Below are 13569 nucleotides of genomic sequence, written 5' to 3' on the forward strand. Positions count from 1 at the left end.
AATGAAGGGGAGAAGAAACAGCCAGATCGCTGCTCTGTTAACACAAGAGTTCTGTGTGTTTTGTAAACACAGGACTATATGTGCTGTGATTGGTCACAGCCAATCAACTGGTTTCAGCTGAAAGCATTGACTAAAACCTGATGACATACTTCAGTCACAGCACGAGTCAGCAGGGGGCACGTGCACATTTGCCTGAAAACCCAGAAGCAGGCTGCGACGTGCATGTATGTTGCCTAGCCTGTAGCTACCACCCACTTTCAGTAGATGTATTGCGAGCGAGCAGCCAGTGATTAAACATAAAATTTGAGCACGTCCAGAACAATTCAGAGGTATTCTATTGCAAGCATCTATATACTGGTTGTGAGGCATAACACTTTTTGTACCATACTAAATTCAAAACAGGGATTACTTGGCATGGTCGGTCAGTTCAACAGATTGTAGCGATTCTCTTTTTTTTTTTTTTTTTTTTTTTTTTAAATCAATCTTTATTAACATTTTCCAATGACATGAAGTAAAATAAAACAGTAAGTCAGCAGATATATTTTAACTTGATAAAGAAGTAATAAATACAAAGGAAACCCTCATATGACAACAGAGGTAAACAGACATCTTGACCATAGTTGCGCATAAACGGAATAACCATAACACTTAGAATTCCAGTAATTCAAATAAAAGAAGTAAGAGGAAAGAAAAAAGAAAGAGAAAAAAAAAGAAAAGTGGGGAGATTGGGGGAGAAAGAGGGAGGGGAAAAAAAGCATAGCACAGCACTAGACTTCCAAAAACATCCAATAAAGCAGTCCGTAAAAGTAATAAGGGCCAAATAGCAGTAGGAAAAAACCCACGTGCACATACCGGCTCAAATTGCGAGCACTAAACAGAGAAGCTACCCAGAAAGGCTAATGCATCTGGTATTTCAGAGGAGTAAAACATCCATCCTTGCCAAATATCTTTAAATTTCTCCCCCTGACCTCTAACCAGGTGGACCCAAAGCTCGGCATCCATTATTTTATCTGCTTCCCGTTTCCAATCTGATAATGTAGTACATTCAGACCGTTTCCAGAACCTCGGGACCAAAGATCTGGCCGCATTCAGGAGGGGTATAACACTACACCTGTAGACCTTCATAGAGGTTGAAGTTACATGAAAGAATAAACAGAGGGGGGATTGCTCCAGAGGGCCCAATGACAATTTCTGTATCCATGGGAAAATTGCAGCCCAAAAGGGCGCAATTTTAGGGCAAGTCTACCAGAGGTGGAGAAAGGTACCAAGATAATCATTACCTCTCCAACAAAGGGGGTTAGCGGTGGGAAAAATTTGGGCCAAGCGGGACGGGGTCCGATACCATCGAGTAGGAAATTTATAAGAGGATTCCTGAAACGGGAGCTGATGGAGGAGGAGTGTGCCATTTTAAAAATTCTATGTATCTGCTGAGAGGAAAAATCAAGGCCCAGTTCTTTCTCCCCTTCCTTAACAAAATATGGAGTTGATAAGGAATACTCGCTCAATACCAGTTTATACATTTGGGATAATAAATGTCTAGAATCAGGAAGCGCGGTACACATACGTTCATATGCTGTAAGGGTCAGTCTAGAGCGAAGTCTATTGAGTAAAGACATAAAAAAGTCATTCAATTGGCGGGGTCGCCATGTGACAAAGGGGAAGGTTCCATATTTAGAGAGCAACAGAGGGAGGGATAAAAGGACACCCTCAGGAGCAAGCTTCGCACAAGAAAAATCCCCATCAGCACCCATAAACTGAAAAATCTAATATCCTCCCCAGGGGAAAACCAGGGGTAGCCTCCCAATGGGAGCATACAACACAGTCCCGTTCATTCTATCCCAAACTGTCAGGGTAGTACGCGTCAGGGGAGAGGTCCAGTTGGAAAGGCCTCTACAAGTCTATGGAACCCATGGGGCACCTGCCAGATTTCTACCTGCCATTGACTTCTCTAAGGCAACCCATTGTTTCGTCAGGGTATCGTGCTGCCAATTAAGAATGTATACCAAGGCCATAGCCTTGTAATACAGGGCCTCATCAGAAAGTCCCACCCCACCTTCCAATTTGTGTCTCCGCAACATATCATATGCCAGTCTAAGATGTTTATCATGCCAAATAAAAGTCAAAAATGCTCTGAGAATCCGTTTGAAAAAGGATTGGGGTAATGAAATAGGTATGGTATAGAAAAAGTAAAATATCCATGGCAAAATAGTCATCTTCAGAACATTTACCCGACCAAACCAATTCAAGGGAGGAATACGCCATTGTTGCAAGTCATGCGAGATAGTAGTCAATAATTTAAGGCTAAAATCCAACCCATCATGCGTTCCCATGACCAAGGCCACGCAAAACTTCCGTCATATAGGTCCAGTCCACCCAATCAAACGCCTTCTCAGCATCCATGGACAACACTACATTAGGTGTTTGATCTGGACCATACTGAGCCCAATGCAAGATATGCAGAGCCCGAATGGTGTTATCCCGGGCCTCACGGCCCACTATAAAGCCAGTCTGATCCAGGTGAACTAGGCCCGCAACAGGATCCTGCAAGCGCAAAGCAAGGATCTTGGCCAATAGCTTAGTGTCAGAATTCAATAAAGAAATGGGCCTATAATTGGCACAGTGTTGAGGGTCCCTTCCGGGCTTAGGCAGAATAGTGATGTGAGCCAAAAGTGCTTCCGGGTGCAAGGAATTGGCCAAAGTAAGAGAGTTAAGGTAACTACATAAAGGGCCAGCAGGAAGTGAGAAATTTTTTTTATAATATTGATTAGAGAAGCCATCCAGTCCCGGGCTTTTGCCCAAGGGAAGGGAGGCAACCACCTTCGGCAATTCCTCCAGTGTGATTGGCTGTTCAAGTTCTTCAACAATCATAGAAGGCAATGCAGGGAGAGGGGAATCTTTTAGATAGTTGCATATAGAATGAAGCCGAGCTCCAGGGTCCACACTGGAAGGTGTACCAGGGAGATCATATAAAGAAGCATAGAACTGCTGAAACAAATCTGCAATTGAGTGGGAATCTTCCACACGATCCTCACATGTCACCAGACTATAAACATGGCGCAAGGACCGACGCTTTTTTAATTGCCTAGCTAAAAGGCGGCCACATTTGTTCCTGTGCTCATAGAAACGGTGAGCATAAAATCGAATTTTATCTAAAGCTTTACAGTCCAAACATTGAGAGAGAGTAACACGTAAAGTATCTAAAGCCTGGGCATCGGAGGAGTCAAAATATCGTTTGTTTAGTTTCCAGAGCATGAATCTTATCCAGCAACTCCCCAATCTCCTTCATCTTCTCTTTCTTACGCTTAGAACCATGGTACGATCAATTCCCCCCTAATCACTGCCTTATGGCCCTCCTAGACTGCCTGCATGGACGTGTCACCAGCAGAATTAATCTCAAAATAGTATTGTAATAGTATGCCTCAACCACCATCGGATCATCCAACAAATTCTCGTTAAGTCGCCACACGATTTCAGTCTGGTAGGCAGCCGGAGGGCAGAGAGAACCACAGGAGAGTGATCAGATATGGTAATGGAGCCAATAGAGGATTTAAGCACATTACGCAAATAAAACTGATCAATGAAGAGAAGATCCAAACAGGAGTAAGAATCATGTGTCTTAGAATAATAACTATAATCTTTATCCCGGGGATGCATTACTCTCCAGCTGTCCACCAGGTGAAGTTCCCACAAAAGTCGCTTAACTTGTCTCAGCAGACGAAAAGATAAAGAACCTCTGCCAGAAGATGTATCCAGACAAGTGTCCAGAGAAACATTAAAATCACCCCCCAGAATCACTATACCCTCTTTAAAATCCTTTAGTTTCTTCAGGGTGACTGACAGAAAACCAACAGTGCGGACATTTGGAGCATAAAGTGTGGCTTTGGCCACAGGAGAAACACCATGATACTACTGATCAAAAACCCCAAGGAGCATATACGGGGTCAATTTGGCAGTGAAGTGCGTCTCCTGTAAGAAAACCACATCTGGGGACAGATGCCACAATTCCTGCCAAAGGCGACCCCTCTTCTGGGGAGAACACAACCCACGGACATTATAGGTCAAGACATTCAGAGTGGTCAGTTTACTAGCCATTAGTACAATATATGAGAAAGAACATATTCAGATTGGTAGCTATACTAAATTATCCATTTAGCCAAGTGAAGCACATAGGGTAAATATAATAAAACAAAAAAAGAGGAACTCCGCTTCTACAGACACAGGGATGGAAGCCAGCAGAAACCATAAAAAAGAAATAGAGAAAGGAAAAGAAAAAGAAAAAAACCTATAACACAATCCGTAAAAAGGTGAATCGTCTAAAAAGGTGACCTCCGTAGGCAGGAGAAAAAGAACCACTCCCCAGGGGGGCCACCTTAACTGCAGAGTATAAGTCCTCCACCAGAGGACCGGCCTAGGTTGTGGGACATGACTGAGGACACAGTAGGGGCGTCACTCAGCCACCTCAGGACAAATATAAAAGAACAATATCATTTACAAAACAGTATAAACAGCAGCATTATAAATATTATAATGCTCATGTGCACAGCCAGATACATACATATATTTAAATATATACATGCTCATACACATGCGCATATATATATCTCCCATTATACTCAACAGAGGCCACAAAGGCATTCTGAGAAGACTGAGAAGTGCAAACTTTAAGGTAAATGCATTCAGCTTATACCACAAAATGAAGAAAAAAAAAAAACAGATCATGATAGATCAATCAGAACAGGAGGAGGTCAAGTCCGGGCCCCTGCGGCCCATGCTATTCCTCTTGTGGGACCCTGTAGAAGCTTGTTGCCAGCGGTCCTGGCGTCGTGGGAGCGTGATGGAACTTCAAATGCCAATCTGGAAAATCAGCTAAAGAAAGATCTAATGTGGAGAGGAAGTGTGACAGGTCATCTTTGGTACGTAATGTCGCAGTCTTTCCATTTCGGGATGCGGTGAAATGAAAAGGCACGTAAGGCATCAAGTAGAGGGCGAACAGCGCGCCGCTGCATGAGGGTCTGCCTGGATAAACCCGGGAAGATTGCAATAATAGCCCCATCAAAATCAATATGTGGGAGGAGCTAACCGCTTTCATAATCGCCTGTTTCATAGAATATTTATGTAATTTACAAATGACGTCCCGTGGGTTGTCAGCATCTTGAGGGACAGGCATAAGGGCTCTATGAACTCTATACAGTTCAATTACGTCAGGAGCAGAATCCCCCAAAATCTGGCGAAACAGGCCTTGAGTAGTAGGAAGGAGATCTGAGGCATGGGTAGCTTCAGGCAATTCGCAAATGCGAATATTCTGTCTCCTGTCCCTGTGTTCTTGATCATCAAGCTGGTCCAGTAAAGTATTAAACATATCTTCATGATGGAGAACAGTCTCCTGTATAGTAGTAACTGTTTTCAAAACATCTTCATGAGCGGTCTCCATTGCTTCAACTCTATGCCCCAGTGCCACTGTGTCTTCCCTGAGCCCCTCTATGGCCTGCTTGCATGAGAGTTCCCCAGCAGTAATCAACTGCTGTATATCGGCCTTAGTTGGGAGAGCTCTGATATGCTCCCTAATATCCCAATCACCCTCAGTTACACTCAGCTCCGCCAGAGGGGATGACCCAGCAACCGATCTGGGGGGGAAACGAGAGGCTAGGGCACTGTACCTGTGAGGAGAATGATGGTGCAGGAGAGCCGCCACTGTCCGTAGGAGAGGAGCGCAGGGCAGCCTCGTGGTCGGGTGCCATCTTGGCCGTGGTCCCGGAGCCAGCCTGGTGCGCAGTAAAGAAAGTTTGTAGCCCGCTGTTCCGCGATCCGCCACCTCCGCGAGGGTGGGAGGAGGTGCGGCACTTGGTAGGCATGTAATGGGGGAGGCAGGAGAGCTGGGAACCACTGCTGCAAGGTTAATTCTGTCCTGGGTGGCCGGAGCTCAGCGTCCAAACGTCTTCACACCATGCCGCTCTGGCCACGCCCCCTTGTAGTGATTCTCTTATAGAGTTGAAACCACAAAAAAAAAAAAAAAAAACCTTCAGTGTTTTTAGAAATGGTCTCCGCTTAATGTAATCTGAGAAAATATAAATTGTAAATTTCCTAGGTGAGAGGGTTTGAAGATGGTTCATATGGACTCATTCAGACAGCAAGATTGACATCCTCCTTGCAGAGCCCCTAGTAGATGCATGTGCATACACCCACAGAAGTGCAGGCACGGACACAATCACATATCAAAATTTGACATGATGACAGGAGCGGGTGCACAGTTCTGAATACAGAGGCTCTTTGTTTGGATATGTGCACCTGCTCTTGTCCGCATGTCAAACTTTGACATGATTGTGTCCCTGCGGGCACTGTATGTGCATCCATTTCTGTGGGCAGCCTGCACACAACTCCAAGGTGGATACGTACACATCTGCCAGTGGCTCTGCACAGAGGACAGCACTAATCTGCTGTCTGAATGAACCCTAAATGATACAGGGCTCATGTGAAACCTATGGAAATTATTCATACTGAAATTAATATACCTTTCCTGAAATTATTATACCCCCCCCCCTTTTTTCATGTGTTTTCTAGAAAGAAAAACATATTTTATAATTGGTTCAGACTAATTAGATTGCTTGAATCATGTTGTTTTTATTCTTGTATTTTTTTTTGCTGCATGACTCCCTCTTGTGTGGAATCAGGAAATTGCTCCCTCTGACATTTGTGTCCTTTCCATCGGAGGATGGCATGTGTTTTGATTTCACAACCATTTTGACCCTCCTGGCTCCCATATAAGAGGCAGCATGGTGATATGATATTGGGAAGGGGGGGTGGGGGGGGGTTGAAGCCTGGTATAACTGCCAAAACTGGTCAGGTCACACCGTACCCCTTGTGATGGGAAGACCCCCTGGATTCTGAATAATAATTATTACAGCAATTGCATTATGGCGGTTGTGAGTATCCATTCATGAATATGTAACACCATAAAATTTCTTACCACATCTTTTGTTTACTGTGTATCCTTTGCATGGAGACTAACCTCAATATTGGAAAAGCTGTTGTGTGAACCATTTAAAGTACCAGCTACAAGTCCTGGAATTTGGGTTGATAATTTGTTCCCCCTTCAGTTGGAGGGATTTATATATATTTAGTGAGGTTGATCACTCCAGCTGCAAACATCGAATGCCTTTTTGAGGAGGTCACTCAATATATTTGGAAATGAATTTTACATGTTAAAGGGTTCTTGATGCTATTTGGGAAATTTCTCTTGTGTGCTTCCACAGATTTCAAATGAGCCCTGTATGGTTTATGAACCTTCTTCAAGGCCTCTGATCTTTGATATATATGTTATGTATATGTGCTCTTATTATATTGGATGTTACAGAATATGCTTTGAAAAAAGATGATTATGTTGGCCTGTCATCATGGCTGCAGTACCACTATAAATTATACACTGGGGGTTTCATCTTTGTGAGGAATAACAGAATCACTATAATCTGATGAACTGAACAACCATGCCAAGTATACAAATCCAAGTGTTGGATTTTGAATGGTGCAATAAGGGATACATTATGTCTTGCAACCAGTATATACTGTAGATGCTTGCAATATACTACCTTTGAATCACTTTGGACATGTACCCAGACTTGTTTGTTGATTTAAGGATTAGCCCAATGCATACAGCTTTGAAGCTGTTTATTTCTTGGAATACAAGGGGACGGACTCTATGTGGGGGGCAGAGCGCAGGGCAGAGCTATCCTATTTCTACAAATAAAAATGGGGCAGTGATGTCACCTGACGGCCATGACGATTCAGGGGCATTAGCCCTTTCAAAATCACTGACTCAGGGCAAGCATATACGTCAGCGGTTCCGAGTTAGCCCCTTACCTAAATCTGTATGTCTGTCTATCATCAGTGTCTCAAAGTATTGAAGCATTAGACAGCCAGGCAACTAGCAAAGAGAAAGTCATCCTATGTATCTCTCCATGCAGGTTTTCAGATGTAATATTTTTAAGCTGAGACCCTGGAGAATAAAAGGGTGGGTGTTGCAATTTTCTGTGTTGTACATGTTTGCGCAGCAGTTAAATGCAAATTTTAAGTGGGTAAAAAAACTTTAATGACTTTTTAGTGAACACAAACACAATATAATATCCAATTATTGGTAAAATATAAGATTGTTACATTGAGTAAATAGATACTAAACATGTCACATTTTAAACATATGGAATGGTGAAAAAGTACAGTACATTACATTATCCATAGGCGATGCTTTGAAATCCTTTACCAGTTTAGAGTTACACAAGAGGTTTGGTGCTAGAACTATTGTTCTCGCTCTGAGATTTGCGGTGATTCCTCATGTGTGGTGCGATCGCCATTTACATATGCGTGCAGGACCGGCATGCGTACAAGCACAAGGGAGCAAATTTTTAAGTTTTATTTAAAACGTTCCTCTTACATTCAGTGACAGACACAGCTTCCTCTTCTTTATCCATGACCAAACAGGGTTTTATAACCCCACCTACAGTAGGACACTGAGCAGAAAAAGACTCGGCACCTCCTACGGGCAGTTCTTTCTGGGCATAAAACCCCCTCTCTGCTATAGGCCTCCAGTCATTCTGCCTAGTGTCTTCAGGAATATGGATGTAATTTTTTTATGCTGGGACTTGTGGTCCTATAGTGGTTTTTTTTTTTGTTTCCGTTTTCTTGTTTTTCCCTGAAAATGTTTCCTGTGGAGATCTTCTATCAACAGTCGGGCTGGGTGACGGGCTGGATAATCTAGATCCAGTGGTCACTGAAGTCTGGCCAGTGAGTGTGTGCAGACCGCTAGCGCTGCGCTTGGTCGCCGCTACTATGCCCCACTCTGGATATTGCCTGTAGTCCGTGTCACAGTGCTACAACTTTGCCAACAGCTTCCCCCCACTTCGATGGAGAGGAGGATCTGTCATGGGAATCTTACCCACATGCTCCAGCTGGATTGGTAAGTAAATGCCCCCTCTCTTTCCTCCCTGGACACGGTGTTGGGACCCAGGTACTCCCTGGGGTGGTTGGCCCTGCTGAGTTTCCCTCCTGCCCTTCAGGCTTGGTTGGTTTGTCCGCCCCCCTTCCTCTGGGAGCCTGGGGCTTATTTGAGGCAAGTAGCTCAGCCTCAGCTGTCAGCCGAGCGAGTGGTCCCTGAGCTTTTGCTGGAGGGGGCCTCTGGTACCAGGGTACACCTGTTAGTGGGTTCTCCCCTTTGCCATATCTGTGTATCTCTGGTAGCTGTGGGGCAGAAGATGTGAGAGCGGGTTTTGGGACTATGTGATCCTGGCAGCTGGCGGTTCACCTTTGCTGCCTGAGTAGGACTTGCCTTGGATGGGCAGTGCTTACAAAGCAGTCTAGTTGCGCACAGGGCCCCCCATGCGGTCTAGCTAGCCAGCACCCAAGGCCCTGGCTTTAAAGCTTACTGGTGCGTGCCTGGTCTGCAATGGGTTGCAACATCCGCCATCTTGTTGCCTCTACCTGAAGGTGCCCGCCCCTGGCGGGGCGGAGCTATGGCAACCAGATGCTGGGCAGGCTGCAAAGCCGCCATCTTGCCTTCGGGCTTAAAAAAAAAAAAAAAAAGTGCTTCTCTCCTTCTGCTTGGGCAGGCTTTTTACTACACTGTATGGTGAGCTAGGCGTTGTTTTTGCTGTGCCCACTGTCCCCGTGGGGGGCAGGGACGTGTGCTACAGCCACTGCTTTGGTGGGCTATGCAGTGGGTGTAGTGGCCTGGACTGCTTCCAAAGGTGGCATCTTGCCGGTGAATACTTTGCCCCCCCCAATATTGGGCCTCTGAGGGGATCCAAATGCCTCTCTGTGTCTATGGGGGGGGGGGGGGACTGGGTTCCTTCCCACAGGCTTAACCTGTGGTATATGTGGTACGCATTTCTTCCACAGTCAGGATGCGATCTGCCATCGTTCCTGCACCCCACTGGTTGGGTGCACCCCTCTATGGAGAATTCTCTTGACACTGCTTGTGACTGATTGGGAGGCCTGTAGTAGAGAGGGGGTCTTGTGCCCAGAAAGGACTGCCCATAGGAGGTGCCAAGTCTTTTTTTTTTTTTTTTTCTGCTTAGTGTCTTACTCCTGTAGGTGGGGCTATAAAATCCTGTTTGGTAATGGATAAAAAGGAGGAAACTGTGTCTGTCAATGAACTCGGAGAAAGAGATTTTACGGTAACAAAAAAAAACGTTTTTACACTGTACTTTAATTTTCATTATATGGCATTGGCCATGACATGTCCTCTTCATGGAAAGAGCTGGAGTATATTAGACCCCAGATCTATCCTCTGGCCTCCAAACTGTGATAAGTTGTCACTCCGGTTTTTGACGTCACAGAAGGGAGGGGAAGGAACTTTCGTTCCTTTCTTTACTCTCTGTGCACAGGATGCTGCCAGTCGGATCGGTCCTGGGTGGGTTCCCAGATGAAACGGGAGAGCCCAGGAAAGGTGGCGGGAGGACCCCCTTTCTGCCACCTGTAAAAATGATCCAGATTTTACCTGATTGGGAATTGCCTGGTGTGGTAAAAAAAACTGGTTTTAGTTCTAACCATAATCCCGGTATTATGTATATATATATTCGATACTGGAGTGGTTAAAGGGGCAGAGTTTTGGTTTAAGTCAGACACAGCCAGGCAGCTAACGTTGTTAGTAAGTTACCCGCAGTGGTATCCCTCATAATTGCCTCATGGAAGTAATTTTAATGTGTAGTTGACCTTTTACTGTAAGCTGTATTTTTTTTTCTTTCAGATCATTAAAAAGACATGAAAATCACTTATCGGTTTTAGCCCTTAGTAATATGGAAGCTTCCTCCACACTTGCCAAATGCCTTTATGAACTCAATAGTACAAGTCATAGTACAGAACAAGAGACAGACTATGAAATGCTACAGTGAAACGAGTGTCCTTTGTACAGCATAGACTGTGGTAATCACATGACATTTCAAGTACTGTTACTGAGGAAAGCACTAAGTCTTAATGGAGACCATAGATTGCATCATTATCTCCTCCCACGTTGCAATGAGGAAGCGTCACGTTCTGAGCACTGAATAAATCCCTCTGTTCTCTGTAAAGAAACTGCCATTGGGATTTTCAGCCAGCAAGTCTACAGGATGTCTCTGAGCTGGTCAGTCCTGAAGGAAACTGGTGTGTTCAGAATACTGTACCATCCACATTGGTGGAGTATACATGGAAATGTTCTAAAACCTTCATGAGCAGATGAAATAGAAGCATTAAATATTTTTATCTATATCCAAAAAGGAGCACATTTTTATATTTACAGAACTGTTTGAGCTGGTTTGAATAAAGAAATAAAATGCAGCACATCTGTATCCCCCATGATGTTGGTGGATGCCACCAATCTCTTGCTATGGATTGCGTGTTTTGTTTAGAAATCAGTAGTTTGGTTTTCTTACTTGAGCCAATATATTTTCACGTATTTATTATCATAAAATAAAAAAAATACCAGTCTAAATAGATCTTGTAAATATTTGTGAATAGAACACCTTTCATGCCACTGCAGCCACTGGAAGATACGCATTCTGTGGTGTTCTAGAAACACTCTACTAGGTCCTTACCTTTTCTAGACTTTCCTGTCAATTGTAACTAATTGTGATATATATTCAACGCAGTGGATGAATGTTCTTTAAATTTATGTAAATAATTCTGGAAAGGTACTGATGCTGTAAAGTTAAAACAGTTTTGTGGAACTGTGATATTTTTTTCTCCTGAATCTTCCTTTTTTTTTTCTTTTTCTGTCCCTTTTTTTATTTGTAATATACACCTTGTAGAACTCATTTGCTGGCTGAAAGAGTATGGAATAATATATCACGTCATTTTTGTAGAAGAAAAAAAAACTATTTGAAGGTATTTTTGTTTTTCCCCCTAACATATATCCACTGTAAACGTTTGTCATAGTGCAGGCTCAGAGCTTGTACAGAATTTTTTGTATTTGTAAATTGGTTTAAATACATGGATTTTTATACAGGTTTTCTCCTGTGTTATATTTGCATTATGTGCAGGTATGATATTTTCTTCACTACTTTTTCTATCTTAATATAGTGTGGAATTTTATTGTATTATTCTTCCATTCTTAATACTGTACCACATTCCTGCTCAGATCCCGCTCACGTCTTTAAATTTGTCTTTCCTCACCCAACCACCCACCCACCCACCCTTTCACCTCAGCGTGAAGTGTATCCATTTATAACTGCCTATTGCCTGTTGTATTAGCATCCAAAAATGTGGAAAAAAAATCCAAACCACCATTTCTGCTGTGTCCGTAGGATGTGCAGTAAAAGATATAGACCTAACAGTTTATGTTATAGAATGGCTTTATTTACTTTGGTGACTGTTTATAGTTTTTAAATAAAAGACTGAACATTTGCTGGTCTCTTATTTTGAAAAATATTCATCATATTGGTGGAAATAAAATAGACATCATACCTTACTGGAATTTGAATTCCTTTTATCTGCTTTTAGGTTGGTAAATGAGCTCTGCAGTTCAACACCTGAATGGAGGGTGGTGGGATGAGGCTGTTATATCACTGTGTGCCTTTGTTCCTACTAGCCCATCCTCCTGTACTGCTGGATCTGTCTAACTCTTGAGGGAATTTTTGGTATACATGAATTGGCAGCTGGAGAAGCATGGCAACCAGAATTGAACAATAAGGGACTGAATGTGATATGGGCCCACCAGCTTCTACTTGGCTCCCTTCACTCAACTAATGACTGAATACCTTTAAGTTTAAACCTCCATTGTAGTGATGTGCCATATGAAGCATTTATAGCATCTCTTCCCAACTGACATTTAAAGAGATATTATGTCATGGAAGAAATACCTTATTTTCATTTGTTTTAAATAAAAAAAAAAGCATAAAGCTATCAACCGTGTCTGTTAGGTGTAATTCTTACCCATAATTCTAAAATAGCACATACTGAAAGGTAACCACCATGCCTGTAAGTGCTGAATGTTAACTACATGAGAGTAAGGCAGGGAGAGTGTCATATCCCAACACCGCTGTGTACTTGGAATTATGCATGTGATAAGTGTTCTTTCATGAAGGAATGAAATAAGTTGATTTGCTTGGTTGCTTCCATCCACTTCACTGTGACTACAGCAGTTTGTAACACCTAGTGAAAGCTACAAAATTGAAAATTCTTGCAGTGAGGCACATGCAGTAATTACAGTTAATAGGAAACAGCTGTGTGAGAAATGCATAGCATGTCACTGCTGACCTTGTTGAAGTTGTTACCTGGCTGACAGATGGCTTTAGCTCTTTGTGATAATAGTAGAAATGTCCAGAGTATCCTGCACTTGCCATGCCAATGCAGCCTCCTAAAGCTTAAAACTCTTATCCTTTGCAGCTGAGGACAGTGTCATCCTAGCCTCTAGTTAGATCTGCAGTTGCCATGTGCCACACGTGTTTAACTATAACACCATCATTTAGGAGTTTCAAAGTTTGAGACCTGACATAAGCACACCGGCAACTGTGACAGTTGCACCAGAGGCATGCCTTAAAGCTCAAATTCACTTTTCCAGAAGATGGCTTATGCAGTCAAAGGACCCCAGTAGATATTAAACAACTG

At 43.2% G+C, this 13569-nt stretch overlaps 1 protein-coding gene across 1 annotated transcript in view; it reads left to right on the top strand.

The window, feature by feature from the left end:
* ARID2 (AT-rich interaction domain 2) overlaps positions 1–12365 on the top strand; it is a 124195-nt gene extending 111830 nt beyond the window's left edge. The window contains exon 21 of the mRNA XM_089674013.1: positions 10733–12365. Within this exon, the coding sequence (XP_089530139.1) occupies positions 10733–10877 (145 nt within the window). The 3' untranslated portion in view covers positions 10878–12365. The remainder of the gene's footprint in view (positions 1–10732) is intronic.
* The last annotated feature ends 1204 nt before the right edge of the window (positions 12366–13569 follow it).

Source organism: Staurois parvus, unplaced genomic scaffold, assembly GCF_062004578.1.
Source record: "Staurois parvus isolate SC_StPar_1 unplaced genomic scaffold, SC_StPar_1.0 ptg000147l, whole genome shotgun sequence".
Taxonomy (NCBI): Eukaryota; Metazoa; Chordata; class Amphibia; order Anura; family Ranidae; genus Staurois; species Staurois parvus.